Consider the following 14,848-nt stretch of genomic DNA (forward strand, 5'->3'; position numbering starts at 1 on the left):
TCTTTGACAATTTTAAGCCTAAAATATTATTATTGACCTTCTTGAAATTAATTCTCTTAAATACACGAGTATCAAAAATGCTAAATTCTGACGTTATTTTTGCAATAAACGAGTTTTCTCCTCAATTGTGTGCCCGGAATGGTCGAGTTTTGTACAAATTAAAGTAAAATACCTTTTAAATAGCTTTTGTCCTAAGAAAAATATAACTGCAATTTTGGGCTTATAGAAAATAGAGCACTTTTTGAAATTTGAACCCCAAGAAAAATGTTTTAACTAAAACAATGAAGGGAAATTTGAATTACAAAATGATGACGATGTCATGTTATTCTGTTTCAAAATTTCTTCATAAATGCTTGAAACGGTCTTGTTTCAGTTCTTGGTAACATCTTGTTTGTTTTTAGCTCATATTTCTTTAGTTTTCTTAGAGCTTTGGTACTGAAAACTTCAATACATTTTGTTACATTAGTTGTTTTACTCTCTCGCAAAAGATGCTTATCAGAAGGGGGTTATGTGCTAAGGACTTGTTTTGCTTTAAAAAGACATTGTTCATTTCTTAAGTAATCGTACTCAAGAACACCAACGTAGATGAAACCTAAAACCCAAGATACGAATCATACAAAGACCTACAACAACACCACAAAAAATGGCAGAATCTTCAATCCCGACAATATATCTTGTGATCGTCTTTACAGTCATTTTTCTAATCTTTTCAGCTATCGTTTATCTTTGCTGTCGACGGAAATATAGAAAGAAAACGGACACAAATTGTTGCTTGTTGCTCATCTATCTACCATTTTTACCCTTCATTTGGTTATATTATTTTATTCGGCGTCATAAGCTACCTTGTTATGATTGCATACAACGTTGCTGTGATGTACGACGCCCGGGCGGTCGAAACCATCCGCCCAAAGTGCTCACAATCAATAAAGCATCACGTGAAGGATTTTCTTGGTATCTCCATAGCTACATGGCATGCTTGAAACATTGGGGATGTTTTCGTTTTGATTGGACTAAAGATCTGACTGTTATTGAAGCTATTAAACGTTATGTTGAAGGCCCGCAAAAAGACTGGGATGTTTTAGTAAGCGATATAAAGGAGAATGTTTATCTTAATTTCTTGATTGAATACCTAAATCGACGTGAGCCGAAGCTCTATTTTCGTATTCTACCTTCTGGAAGTATCCGAGAGGGATTTGGTTATCCGGTTAATTCGACCTCGGTTTTAGCATCGGATTATGATTTGATGCTTGTTCCGGATGGTATTTTTGTTTATGACGAGTTTACACAACGGGAAGATGTTTTTCCGGTCTCTTTTACAGCGGTTGACGACCCAACACAGAATCCAGAACGACCGAAAGGGTTTTTATGGTTAAAGCTTGAGAAGACGATTGAAGTATGGAAAAATTTATGTTATTAAAGGCTGACGAGCGATGGAGGTAATAGAGCCGAAACGGTACTTAGGCAAATGGAGGGTACGGGTATGTGCCACCCTTGAGGGTACCTTTTTTGGACCTCCAAAGTTCCACTAAGGGCTGGAAAAATCAGAAAATTAAATTTCAGCCCCACTAAGGGTCGAGAAGATAAGAAAATTTCAACTTTTTGCCCCTAAAAATGGAAGGGTTCTATTCTAGTATAATGAAAACTGTAAATACGGACAAGCTCCCTCCCCCTTTCCCCCATTTGGAATATTTTTTAAAGGAAAAAAGTGAGGTGTACTCACTAAAACAATCGTCTCGCATGCAATTTTTATTTACAAAAAGTGCATTTTTCTCGTCCGGAAAGGGTTAAATACCAAGTATATGTTTTTTGTATGTATGTTTTTCTGCGACGGAGACAGTAAGGTTCTAATTTGTCTACATCCTGACTGACTGAGGACGACGGTAAATCAGCACTTTTACCGTCCTCGATTTTTTTTCCAAATCGCTTCAGTCACTTACCGTCCTCAAAAGTGCAAATACATAAACTGGCTAGTGACAGTAGACATAAAATACCAGATATAATATTTCTATTTTGTCATAACAATAATCCATAATATTTCTTTTTCTTTTATTGGGGTAGTAATTCACTATCTCTCACAGCTGGCAGTACTAGATGTTATCATTGATCAAATCGGAAAGCCAGCTTTCTTAAAGCAATTCAACGATCAAATGCATGGAGCAAAAAGTGAAAAAAAGTACACGATATGTAGTGAACGTACGGGGCCTGCTCTTAACGTTTCTATCACAAGGCACAAGCTGTTCCAAAAGATTCCTTGTCTTGAGAAGATCCTTCGTGAGCCTGAAAAGTTATTAGATGCCGACTTCACATTAGCATTGGCATGTCCAAAGTTCCCACGTGATGGAAAATGTAAGTTTCTTTGATGATATCTTCATGTCTGTTTGCTCTTAGAACCAGCTGTAATAAAAATGCCCTTATTTTTCAAAGGGTAAATTTACTTTATCATCAAGTCATCTGAACAATTAAAGTTATAGAACAATATTGCCCTTGAATGATATGAGCTCGCTCGCTGAATAAGTTACTGTACCAGTGGGTTGAAAAATTTTTGATGACGAAGAACTTGAAACTTGAATAATTTTCCTAAAAATCAATAAAGATAAACTGGTTTTTTTACCTAATGGTATTTTTTATTATATTTGTAGATTTCTTCGAACGTAGAGAAGAAAACGAGAAGATTCATTGGCCTGGGAGAGAGGTTGTCAATAAGATCGAACAACTCGGTTGCCATGTGGTACCTAAACCTTCAAAAAAGACGCTAGCCTCCTTTCAAAAAGGTAAGCTTTGTCAATTTTTACAATCAAAATTTGTTCTCGAAGCCAACAACGAGAATAAGGAAGCAATTTGTCTCATCTATGTTCTAGAATAATTAAAACCTTTAAAGCCGAGAGCAGCTATGACCTAAAGACTATTATCATGATAGTAATTTGCAAACCTTTTGATACCAGGGGGTCAGCTCTAAAACCTGGGGGGTACTAGGTTGCGAGATGATAGGTATGTCTGACTGAAGCTCAAAAGTAGACCCTTAGAGAGAGATTGAATTTCGAAAATTTGTCCATTTTTTGACGTTTTTGCCACCCTATTTCCACAAAATTTCAGCCAAAATCTATAAATTTTAGTCCAAATTTCAAGAATTTATGTTTAGGATTTATATATGATTTTGGAACCCTTAGAGAGACTCAATTGCTTTTTAATGATTACCCCTTTGAAGAACTTTCGAGGGTGTGCGGGTCCCTTCCTTATGGTTCGAATTTTTCCCAAAAGTGCAATTATTTGCAACATAAAATTCATTTTTGGTACTTTATTGATTTAATTCTATACCTTATCGGCCCTTTTAACGCCGGCCCTTATTGGCGTTATTTTTGGGCTCGTGGCGTAATAAAGGTCGGTGTTAAAAGGGCCGGCGTAGAAAGGGCCAAAACTTTGCAATTTTTACCTAAAAGAGGCGTTAATTTTTGCATATTTTTTCTCAATTTAAAGGATTTCAGGCATTATTAAAGGATAAAAGCTACCCATTTTTTTAACTCTATATCCAAAACTTCACGAAAATCAATGATTTTCAATGGAATTTTCGACAGTTTAATACTAAAAGACGACATTTCAATTTAAATTTTAGTTAAAACTTACTGTTTTGAAGCCTGAATAGTGATTTTTACAAGTTTTGGCGTTATTTACGGCCCTAATTGGCGTAAGCTCAAAATTAGGCTGTGGCGGAACAAGGGCCGGCGTAAAAGGGGCCGGTGTTGAATTAGGGCCGGAGTAAAAAGGGCCGATAAGGTATTAACCTTTGACTGAATGCAAAAATGATTTAAATTAGATTAGAATGAGAACAAAGGGGTCCAGCGAAGATTAATAACTAGGGACATTTGTTCGGGACTTCAGAGTACCAATGTAACACTTCTTTGGTTATCACTACCCCCTTGAACTAAAAAGATTTTAAAGTTTTTTGGGTATACCATCACGTCCACTGCACAGGAACCCGTCGGCGTACTTAAATCTGTTGTATTCATTTCGCCATCAGTATATAAAGAAGAAATCATAGCATGATTCTCCAGGCTACACGTCCAATTGTCAATGGAGATGCGAGCTTCCTGTTGATACATAACAAGAAATACCTTAAGAAAAGAAGTTTTTGCGAATGAGCCCATTTCGCCAATTTTGGTGCAATTTGGTGGAATTTATTTTGGCGAATCAATAAAATTTCTAGATTTGGCGAAAATTAATTTTGGCGAACGACCCATTTTTGTTCGATATTTTAGCTGAAAAAAGAGGGAAAAAAGGGTTTTCAGGAGAAATAGAAACTAAATTGAAAGAAAATTAAATTTAGCGAAATTTATTTTGGCGAAATATTTCTTTCCGCCAAAATTTCTTCCCTTAAGGTACTACTTTTAATAAAAAGTTAATTGTCAAGTTCTTCAGTGGGTTTAACGTGCGCTTAAGCCAACTATGAGCACCTTCTCTTTTATCTGATATTCCGAAATCGGATTGGTGGCCGTCCACGCTAAAGCACTCAAGGGTGCGAACCAATTGACCTTTATATATCCCGGCCGGCCAAGCAAAATATTATAATCGGATTTTTTTTGAAATTGGTACCCGCGGAGAGAGCGCTAGATCTAGTTTCGCTTGTACACTAATGATGTAGCGCCGTTTGTCGCCAGGCAAAGTTTCAAACACTACAGTAAAATGGCTTCTTTGCGGGTACCAACTTTCAAAAAAAGTTCGATCAAAGATGGTGATATAGCTTGGTCCAGGGATATATAAAAGTCAGTGGTGCGGACCAATTGAAAATTTTCCCATCCTTTAGAATTTTAGCATGTTGGATGAAATTTTCTACATCTGAGTGCTAGAAAACCTCTCAAATTATAATATTCCTTTTTCTTCTTATATAGAACAAATGGCAGATAGTTTCCTGGGTACAAGTGCTGTTTTAGAATGGAGATATTCATTTTCACAAGCTGAAATGGTGTTATCTGATCACGTCCCTCAAGCCATCAGAACCAGTTATCTCGCATTCAAAGCTGTCATTAAAACACACATCAACCGTGTATTCGATGCTGAGGGGTTACCTCACAAGATTCCATCGTATGCATTGAAAACCATCTTGTTTTACGAATTGGAGAATATGCCGGTAAATTTCAATGCAAAAGAAATAGAGGAGAAATTCTTTTGGATTTTATTCGAATCACTCCAACAGAAAATCGATTCGAAAAAATGCCCTCATTATTGGATCAAAAGTTTGGATTTGTTTTCAGATATAAAGGAAATTGATTTCGAATTTATGAAAGATCGATTAAATCGAATCAAACAAAGACCGATCGAGTATATTGCATCCGAATGGCTCGAATGGAATCGGTACATGCGACAACATTGTTGTGCGTCTTGCATCGAACCGTATAAATTGAAGAGAAAAGTAGTCGGAGATGACTTTAAGCCGTTACCGTGTTGTTGTTTTGTGACTTTGAACATGAAGAGAGACAAGGATGATGAGGAAGAGGTAAAAATTGTATATGATGATGTTGCTATTGAGGTTTACTAATCAATGACTTGTCGTCTCGCGACTGGTCGGGTCCCTGTTTTACACCCTAGACTCTCGCAAAAACATAATGAATTAGTAATTGAGTCTCTGATAGTCTAACAATGATGTAGGGTCATAAATTCTCGTAATCTGGACCAAAGCATGAAAACCTTGGCTGAATATTGGAGAAAACAGTCTCTTACAGGGTCGTTAAAAGGTAAAAAAAGGGGCAAAACTTTTCGAGATTCAGTTTCTTAAAGGTTCGATCCTCGAACTTTGACTTGGACATATCCGTCACCTCACAAACTTATTACTCCTTTGGTTCGGAGCCATTTTTTAAGAATTTTATTTTGACACTTTATTACTACGTACACTTTTTTTTTCTCAATTTCATATCCTCGTAGATTTTATTAAGATCAATTTCATAACCTGATAGTAACTTGATAGATTTTATTAAGAAATTTATTCTATAGGTATTTTTCATTAGGAAGTTACTTAATTTGAAATAATTTATATATCGAGCATTGAAAGAATGTCCCCGTTAAGAAGTTTTTTGTATTGGTTCACAAAATTATGAACAATTAGAAAATTTAAAGCCTATCCAGACATAATTGGCAGTTTAGCCCTCCACCTGAAACATGACTTCCGATAAAAGATCTGATTCAGCATGAAGGTAACTATCAGCTGGGCTATCGAGACCTTGAATTTTTCCGACGGAACATCACGTGATTTTCCTATTGTCTCGCAATCAATGAGACCAACGCGCATGAAAACAATGAGCTGGCCCTCCAGTCATTTTACCTTAATGGATACAGTAAAAGCAAAAATAATTTAAAGTCATTGGTCATATTAGGTAAAACCTAAAGAATTTCTGGACATAAATAACACTCGAAATCCTATAACCATACCACACCCCTGCCTCACAGCCCCGGTGTAACTTTTTTTCTCAGTGGATATAAAAATTCCTATTGAAATCCAAATGAAGATAGCGATTGGATTGTTCCCAGGATGAAAAATCTAGTCTGTTTTTAAACATTGAATTTCGAGTGGGGATGAAATCAAAATCTAAGTCAATTTCCCAATGGGGCTGAAATTCCAGAGTATTTTCCCATCGGGGACAACACTTTTGCTAAAATTTCCAGTAGGGCTGGGGTCCCAGCGGTTCTGTGACACAGCATGAACATATAAACGACTGGACATCCATTTCCTTTGTCTTTTTGTAGAAAAGGCTGCTAGCTTCGTTGCCGCCTCGTTAAAAGCATAAAATGAAACAATAGATTTTGATGATATACCACTTGGGAGTACCTTGCTAACAACTTCAAAACTTCGACAAAAGTCTCTGTTGTTCTACTCTTCTCAAGTCTTTTATCTATATCATAACAAAGATAACAGAGGCAAAATCATCGTCAGCTTGTCAAAACTCCGACTAATATTTCTAATTTTTGACTTAAAAGTGTCTAATAATTTTAGAGAGTGTCGCATTCTAATTTCGATATTCTTATGACACAGGCTCTAAACTTTGGCAAGCTATTTTTTTCAAGTCATAAAAAAAATTATTGGAGTGACAAAAGGGATTCAAAAGTATACACGCAGTTGAAATTCTGCATTTTAGAGTTGAAAATGTTGATAAAATATATTACAAACTTGTGAAAAAATTCGAAAATAATTTTTTTGTACATTAGGAGTAATGTTCAACCTCTATCAATCCTTTTACCTAAATAATTCAAAGAAATAAAATTATGACGGAATATTGTCGGATTTTTCATACCAATTTTGAAATACAGGCGGCAACGAAGCTCGCTTCAAAGAGACAATAAAAGATAGATGTCCAGTCGTTTATATGTTCATGGACACAGGGATGTCATACCATTTCAAGTAGAAATTTCTAGATTCATCACCATTTGAGTTTTAATTTCAAAATGTTAAAGTTCCCTAGGTAACATTAAGAAATATGGTGGATTTTGCCGAAATGACGTAATTCTTATCGAATCTAAATCTGTATTAGAAAACTGTTTGAAAGTTTCCAATACTAAATACAAATCTTCATTACTACAATAGTAAGATTCACATCATAAATAAATGGTTCAAAAAGGGTCTAAATGATTTCTGATTCATTACACTTTTTTGTGGGTGTAGGACCCATAATTCCTGCTACCCAGTGGAAAGCAATCTCTTTAAGCTCATATGGTTTCCACATGGTACAATCTTTGACTTTAATGGTGAAACAAGAATAGTATGAATAGAAATTGACCTTCACCCCCTTTCCCCAGTGGCAAATGTTGAAAGGACAATAGAATATCGCAGGAGGATTGATCTCAACACTGCCAGCGAGAATCACTTCCAAACAATTACGTCCAGGATAAAAGCAATAAAGAGTCCACAGTTAGAGCGAATAGACTTTAACTTTAGCTAGGTAATCTATACAATTTTTATAATGAACTTCATCAATCACTATGGTTGTTATGGTGACAAATCATATGACATATGTAATTTGATGACTTGATAAGAAAAAATGAGGTACGCATTTAACTGCAAAAACAAAGCAAAAGAGAAAGTAGTAGTTGTAGAATACGAGTTCTATTCACTGAAAGTACTTCCATCATTATTTTGGTTGGGTTGATTTAATATTTTGGAAAAGAAATGGCTACTTCTAAAGAGCAGATACACCAAGAGGAAGAGCATGTTAGAGTTCGCAACGAGTTAGATGTAGATCCATCGAAATGCTCTATATGTTTGTTTCCGTTACCCAAATTTTCAAATTCGAATAAATGCAAACAATGTTTGGAGAAGATTGAAGCAATACCAACTGGTTTTCAATTTGAAGTTGCCGGAACCGAGCGAAAAGAGTTTGAATGTCCAATTTGTCTTTGCATCATTCGAAATGCGACCGAGTTACCTTGTGAACATTTGATGTGTAAAGATTGCTTGGAGCATTACGAAAAAGGACAAATCGACAAATCAGAAAGGTATAAAAAGTGCATTTTATCAAAATAACATACACTACATTTTCCTCTTGACCCGAACAATCACCTGCAAAGTTCAATACCAAAATGCAAGAAATTCAACAGTTTATTTAGCATACAATTATTCGAATCAAAATCGGGCTAATAGTTGACATCCTTCAATTCTATTTTATTTATTTTGATGTCTATATAAAGAAAAAAGAATGGAAAATCGTATTGTATTGATTTATCTGTACAACATTTCTCTTGTATTTACAGGGAAGGGCGTGAGAAGGCGGAATTTAGTTGCAGTGTTTGTATGACTCCGTACCAAGTGAAGGAGGTATAGTCTTCTTATTCTCCCCAGTTTCCTGAAATGATTCAAAAGGACTAGGTCCAAGCTAAAAAATTTCTCTATGGTCAACAAATAGTTATATCTGTACTCACTCGAAAAGAAGCTAATTTGCGTCCGTAAAATAACGGATATTTACACCAAATCATTTTCTACGACCCCTGTGTCTAACGGCGATCACAAAATGCACTCTACGCCCCCTATCACAGACCCAGGGGGGGGGGCTCTAGTTGCTATTATGCAATATGTCCATTGCATTATCCATTATGTGAAAACCACTTTTAAGGTAGTTTGTCTAATTATGCTGACTTGGTTTCCATCCACATGGTAGCAAAGAAGAGTTCACTCTTAAAACAAATGGACTTTTAACCAAAGATATTATAAAAAGGATAATTATTTGTTTTCACAGAAAACACCAGTGCGCTCAACAGATCGTATGATTCAAACAACACTTCCAATCAAGTGTTTACAAAAGAACTGCGTTTGGACTGGTTGTATTATGGATTATGAGGTAAGCGCAAGTTTCATCAAGTTCATCAAAGGGAGACATGACAATCAGGCCGGTACCTTTTGATTTCATTATAATTTTGAGAATATTTTTGAACTTCAGCCCTATTCAAGGTCCTTAAATTTTCCAGAAACCTCAAGTCACACACCTTTCTATCAGTCGGCAAATAGTAAAATACCTCAGATCAAAGCGGTTCATAGTTATGAATGTAAATCATGGTTTGATTCAAAGGGTTCGAAAGCAAACTTTGTTCCCTATCAATCGTTGTATCAACAATAAAGTAATTCTGACGATGTGTCCTCAATCATTTTTTCGTTATAGGAGCACCAAAACAGACATTGCAATTTTGTGGTAATACGTTGTCCGTATTATGATTTGGGTTGTCTCACTCAAGTACGTATTATTTCTTCACCTCTATGATTCCGCGAGTCCCCTCTTAATTTTTAAAAGACGGTTATGTAAAATGCGTAATTCGATCTTTGAAACTTACCGCAACCGGAGCTATCATCATATAAAACAACCAAATACCGGGTGCGCCACAAAAAAGTTTCTCTCTTTTAAACTAATTTTCTCGAAATCTAAAAGTTTTAAAAGAACCATTCCTATTTCATTAGAAAGAAGAAAGATAAACTTAAATTTTGATGGGTCATTTATTGAATTTGATTCATCAGATCAAAAGTTATGCTCAATTGAATAAAAAAGTTACTTTCGGAAAATGCTCAAAAACGTTAAAAATCGACCTATCAAATTAAACAGAAGCATAATCACATGATATATCAGTATTTTCGTTTCAGTCATCAAAAGTGATAATTAGCTGTCTAAATGACCTTAAAGGAATTATTTAAAGGAAGGTTGAATTTCAATGAAAGGAAGAAAATTCGTCGAAAAAGGCCAAATAATCTGGTAAAATTTTAAAAATACATCAAATATGGGTTTCGAGGTAGATTCAGCCTTACATAGACTTTATCCAGTCTAGAACCAAAATTCTGAGGAAAATTTCGGTAAAACTAAATTAAATTGATTTTAATGAAGATTTTTAACCCTTTCGACCCTTGAGTTTCAAAATTTATGTGTTTTGTTACTGAAAAATGCTCTTAATCATGTAAAGCCTATTGCGACTGCTAGTTTTATAATAAAATTTTGATAGGTCGATTTTTAACGTTTTTGGGCACTTTCTGAAAGTAACTTTTTTATTCAATTGAGCATAACTTTTGATCTAATGAACCGAATTTATCAAATGACCCATCAACATTTAAGTTTATCTTTCTTCTTTCCAATGGAATAGGAATGATTTTTTTTAAATTTTTCGATTTCGAGAAAATCAGTTTCAAAGAGAGAAACTTTTTTGTGGCGCACCCGGTAGAAGCCTTCATTTTGTCGAGGTTTCCTTTAAGGTTTGGGGAACACTGAGAAATTGTGAATAGGTGAGTTATCTTATTAAGACTACAATAAACTCAAGTAGTTTAAATTCGATCTTCAAGAGACTTTTCTTTGAATTGGAAAAAGATTCGAATTACAGAGAGCATTTTACATTCCTGCCGAGGTGACCAATAATTTAGTTCGAATTGTAGAAAGATTCGAATTGTAGAGGTTCGAATTAGAGAGAGTTATATGTGTACTTTTCACTTTACAGATGGAGCGAGCGAAACTACCAGTGCATAATCAAGCAAAGCGTCCCATACACGATTCGCTCCTTCTAACGGCTGTTAGTGCGTTTACAATCGAACGAAAGGGTTTCAAACTCAAGATGGACGAGCAAAACCGGAAGATTGAGAGCTTACAAGGTCTTTACGAGACCACGATAAAAAGATGTGAAAATCTAGAAAAAGATAATCTGCAACTGAAACAAAGAGTTCAAAGACAAGATGAGGCGATCAGGGATATCAAAAGCTCCTTATTTGAAATGCAAGGCAACGTTGATAGCAGTAGTGATTTAGATTCGTTGAAGAAAGACTTGGGAAATCAAAGCAAAGAAGTAAAGAATCTGAAGACATTTGCCGAACAAACTAGTAGACTGCACAAAACATTTAGCCATCCAGATATCCAAGATGTTTTCACATATCTCCTTCCAGACCAATATGAAGCAAATAACGAAATTAAACAGTGGAAACTCTTGACCGAAGAAGTTACAGCAAAACCAATAGATCAGGATTGTGAATATCTGAAAACATTGAAAGACTCGATAGTTCGGTACCAGGGTACAATATACCCGGCAAAATGGAAAACGAGACTAACGAAGTGGCGAAAATATATTGACTATGGGGTCAACGTGTGCTGTTATGTGAAATTATTTTTGTATAAGAATAGTAGAAAGTTTTCACTGAAAGTTTTCAAAACAACAGACGAATTTGATCGAACAGTGGCCAAAAGCAACAAATGGTGCAAACATTCGAATGACACTGCAAGCTATTTTGACTGGAAGCAACTAATTCTTTATGTAGCGATATTTGCAAAGGATTTTGAAGATGCTTATATTGTAAATTGGGAAGATGTTAACGATACTAAAAGTGTTGCCACCGATGGAAGGATCGTTCCTGTGGAAGAAGCATTCGTCTCAAACGGCTATATTATTTTCTCAATTCTTTGAATATACAAACTTTAAAGAAATTCGAAATTTGAATCTAAAATGAAGGAGAGTTTTAAAATGTAGCCCCAATGTAAAGTTTAAGGAACAAAAACAGAAAAATGACTGGAAACTGATTCTGAATATCGTTTCTAGGGGCACTTTCGGAAGTCGCCTTTGAGACATCCAGAATTTCAAATAAAGTTTTTCACGATCCCGTTATAGTTTTTGAGGGTCACGAGGATGGAATGTTGGTATGAGTCTGAAGTTTTTACAAAGCTGTACTATAGGGGCACTACAAGCCGAAATTGTTTTTGTTTTTACTTTTGTTTATTTTTCATAGTCATGTCTTTTTGAAAGGAAAAAAAAGCATATTTCTTGTGAGTATCAATATTTTAACATAAATCTTGCCTACATTAAAAAAACTGTTAGTTTGCTGTCACCTGGCCCTAGATTTGAAAGTGTAAATATAATAACACTACAGTAACAAAAATCTGACTAAAAGCATGATAAAAGTTTATAAAAAGTTTAAAAAACTTTAAAAATTACTCAAAGACATCCATCAGCTTTAATAAAAAACATCATCTTTCCCTTGTCTGAAGAATTGTATCTACCAACCACTAATTATTGCAATCCGTTTTAAAAAGCCCTGACTTTAATATCAAACAACATTCTCATAAAACATTACTTTTTCAAATGAGTTTTATCTAGATTGAAAAAAAAGTTTTAAAAATTTGAAAATAATTTCCTACAATAATAACCATAATAAGCACCAAAATTCTAAGTTCTCAGTTGCTTAGCAAATAAATCCTTATTCGACATCCATCTGTCCTTCATTTTCATTTTCAAAGTCGCCTTCATCTTCATCACCCTCCTCTATAACATCCATCTCATCTTCCGGTGGACAGTCCACCAATAATTGCTCAATGTGTGCTACCATATCATCATTCTGAAAACCTGTCTTCTCAATCAACTCTAAAGCTTTCTCAAGATAGAAACGTGGATTATCAGTATCCTTCATCAATGATTTTGCTAAGCCAAGATAATACCAAATACGTATATCATCTTCGTTTTCCTCGATAAGTTGATCAACAATGGGAGAAACTTTATCGTATATTTCAACTTCAATCAAAAGCTTAATGAGAGTCACACGGGCTTCATAAGACAAATTCTCTGGAATAGAATCTTCTTCAATATTCGCTGACAGCTCCGTCCACAATGACAAAGCTTTCTCTGTTGCTATTTTAGCATCATCCATTTTGCTTTGATTTAGCAACAAGTTCGACATAGAGACAGCAGCATCTAAACTTTTTTCGTCAGTCTCAACAGCTAGTTTACAATACTTTTCACATTGTTCTTCAGCATCATCTTCCATACAACAATCAGTCATAAAAATTTCGGCAAGAGAACAATAAACATTGGCTACATCGCCGTTTGAAAGAGGCTTTTCATCATCACGTTTTTCTTTGTTATTCTTTTGATATTCAATAGTTTCCTTCATGATAACAATACCCTTTTCATAATGCTGAACTGCTTCTCTGCCTTCAGTAATTTGCCCAAGATATAAATATTTAACATGACCAGTGTCTGGTTCTAAACGAACAGCTTCATTAAAATGTTTCATTGCATTCCCAACATCTCCTGTCTCCGCATAAACATTTCCATAACATTCATGAATTTTGACATTATTGGGTTCCATATCCAACGCTTTTTGGCAAAACATCAATGCCATATTATGTTCAAAGTTTTCAAGATACTGTTCAACTCTTGTCATTAGATCCTCGACTGTAAATTTAGATTTTTCTTCTTCAGTTTCATCCTTTTCCTCTTTGCTTTCTTCTTGTACATTTTCACTTTCGGCAGCTTCATTGTCAATGGCAATGTTTTCATCACCTTTTTTCTTATTTCCTCCTCTCTTCTTTTTCTTTCCCATTTTCAATTTTATGATAATAGCTAAATGAAACGAGATATTAGAGATATATTGCAAGTATAGGTGATTTCTGTACCTAACTCGAGATATTAACCCTTGAAATCCGTGTTTTTCAGCCAGAAACAGCTGTTTTGTCCAGTTTTTGCGCTTTTTGAAGCTCAATATCTCGAATTAGGTACAGAAATCACCTATACTTGCAATATATCTCTAATCTTAATTTTTTGAGAGCTTTCCAAAAATATTCAACAGGTCTCCGTTTTCTCAAGCTAAAATTTTCATTAATTTTTAACCCTATGATTTTTGCCTGAGACCGTCATATTTGTCCGAAAATCACACCAAAGTGTCCGAAAAAAATTGGAACCAAAGTAATTTTGATTCCCCTACCCCTTAGCTTTCCAAAATTGTATAACAAGTGCTTTGACCAAAACAATCGAGCGATTTTACAAAATGCCCTCTACTATTATACTATTACCATAACCTGTTAAAAATTGTTTGCATCATCAGAAAAAGTACTTAAAACTCTTTTAAAAACATACTCTAAGTGCTTCCTCATTAAAGGAGTGTTTAAAGACTGCTGATGAGACTGACTCAATATAACTCTGCAGTGGAGACAGAAATGCTGTAACTTTTGATAGAATTTGAACTAAATAGGGGTTTCGTGTTTGTTGAAAAGATATTCAAGAGCGAAATATTAAGAAATAGAAAAATTTCAGTAAAGTTCATTTTTAATTTTTACTCTTTCCTTATCAACAAACTGCCATTTTATTAAAATTCAAATTCCATCAAAAGGTACAGCTTTTTTTGTCTCCGCTGCAGATTATATTGAGACAGACTTTAAGCAGTCATAGAAAAATTGTTCTGTTTGCGTAACTACCTGCATCATATTTTCTGCCGATGTTTTTTTACCCGGCCAGAAAATAGAGCAAATTTTGAGGTAAAAACAAATCATCTGACTTGCCCCATCTTTTCCAGTCAAGAACAAGTGCAAATTAGAATACCTTCAGAAATCTCTCCTAACTAGGAGAGTATCTTAAATTGGATACA

General features: G+C 34.9%; 4 protein-coding genes across 4 annotated transcripts in view; 3 read left to right on the top strand and 1 right to left on the bottom strand.

The window, feature by feature from the left end:
• Positions 1-14,848, top strand: part of LOC136809839 (forkhead box protein N2-like) — a 72,151-nt gene that overhangs the window by 25,127 nt on the left and 32,176 nt on the right. The window lies entirely within an intron of this gene.
• LOC136809829 (cyclic GMP-AMP synthase-like receptor 1) lies at positions 457-6,030 on the top strand. Its single transcript, XM_067066382.1, has 4 exons — positions 457-1,436; positions 2,059-2,346; positions 2,640-2,771; positions 4,884-6,030. The coding sequence occupies exons 2-4, from the start codon at positions 2,148-2,150 to the stop codon at positions 5,528-5,530; spliced, it is 978 nt and encodes a 325-aa protein (XP_066922483.1). The 5' UTR covers positions 457-1,436; positions 2,059-2,147; the 3' UTR covers positions 5,531-6,030.
• LOC136809830 (uncharacterized) lies at positions 8,036-12,258 on the top strand. The gene is made up of 5 exons (XM_067066383.1): positions 8,036-8,475; positions 8,731-8,794; positions 9,213-9,314; positions 9,633-9,704; positions 10,945-12,258. The coding sequence occupies exons 1-5, from the start codon at positions 8,150-8,152 to the stop codon at positions 11,896-11,898; spliced, it is 1,518 nt and encodes a 505-aa protein (XP_066922484.1). The 5' UTR covers positions 8,036-8,149; the 3' UTR covers positions 11,899-12,258.
• On the bottom strand, positions 12,303-13,826 carry LOC136809831 (uncharacterized). Its single transcript, XM_067066385.1, has one exon. It carries the CDS (start codon positions 13,805-13,807, stop codon positions 12,686-12,688), a length of 1,122 nt encoding a protein of 373 aa, XP_066922486.1. The 5' UTR covers positions 13,808-13,826; the 3' UTR covers positions 12,303-12,685.

The sequence above is a fragment of the Clytia hemisphaerica genome, unplaced genomic scaffold (assembly GCF_902728285.1).
Source record: "Clytia hemisphaerica strain Z4C2 unplaced genomic scaffold, Clytia hemisphaerica genome assembly, whole genome shotgun sequence".
Lineage (NCBI taxonomy): Eukaryota > Metazoa > Cnidaria > Hydrozoa > Leptothecata > Clytiidae > Clytia > Clytia hemisphaerica.

Bases quoted from the DNA above. Each gene is read 5' to 3' on its own strand.
- LOC136809829 (XM_067066382.1), top strand. From the start codon at position 2,148: ATGCATGGAGCAAAAAGTGAAAAAAAGTACACGATATGTAGTGAACGT. The intron at 2,347-2,639 runs GTAAGTTTCTTT...TTATATTTGTAG, and splicing joins GTTCCCACGTGATGGAAAAT to ATTTCTTCGAACGTAGAGAA. The intron at 2,772-4,883 runs GTAAGCTTTGTC...CTTCTTATATAG, and splicing joins GCTAGCCTCCTTTCAAAAAG to AACAAATGGCAGATAGTTTC.
- LOC136809830 (XM_067066383.1), top strand. From the start codon at position 8,150: ATGGCTACTTCTAAAGAGCAGATACACCAAGAGGAAGAGCATGTTAGA. The intron at 8,795-9,212 runs GTATAGTCTTCT...TTGTTTTCACAG, and splicing joins CTCCGTACCAAGTGAAGGAG to AAAACACCAGTGCGCTCAAC. The intron at 9,705-10,944 runs GTACGTATTATT...TTCACTTTACAG, and splicing joins ATTTGGGTTGTCTCACTCAA to ATGGAGCGAGCGAAACTACC.
- LOC136809831 (XM_067066385.1), bottom strand. From the start codon at position 13,807: ATGGGAAAGAAAAAGAAGAGAGGAGGAAATAAGAAAAAAGGTGATGAA.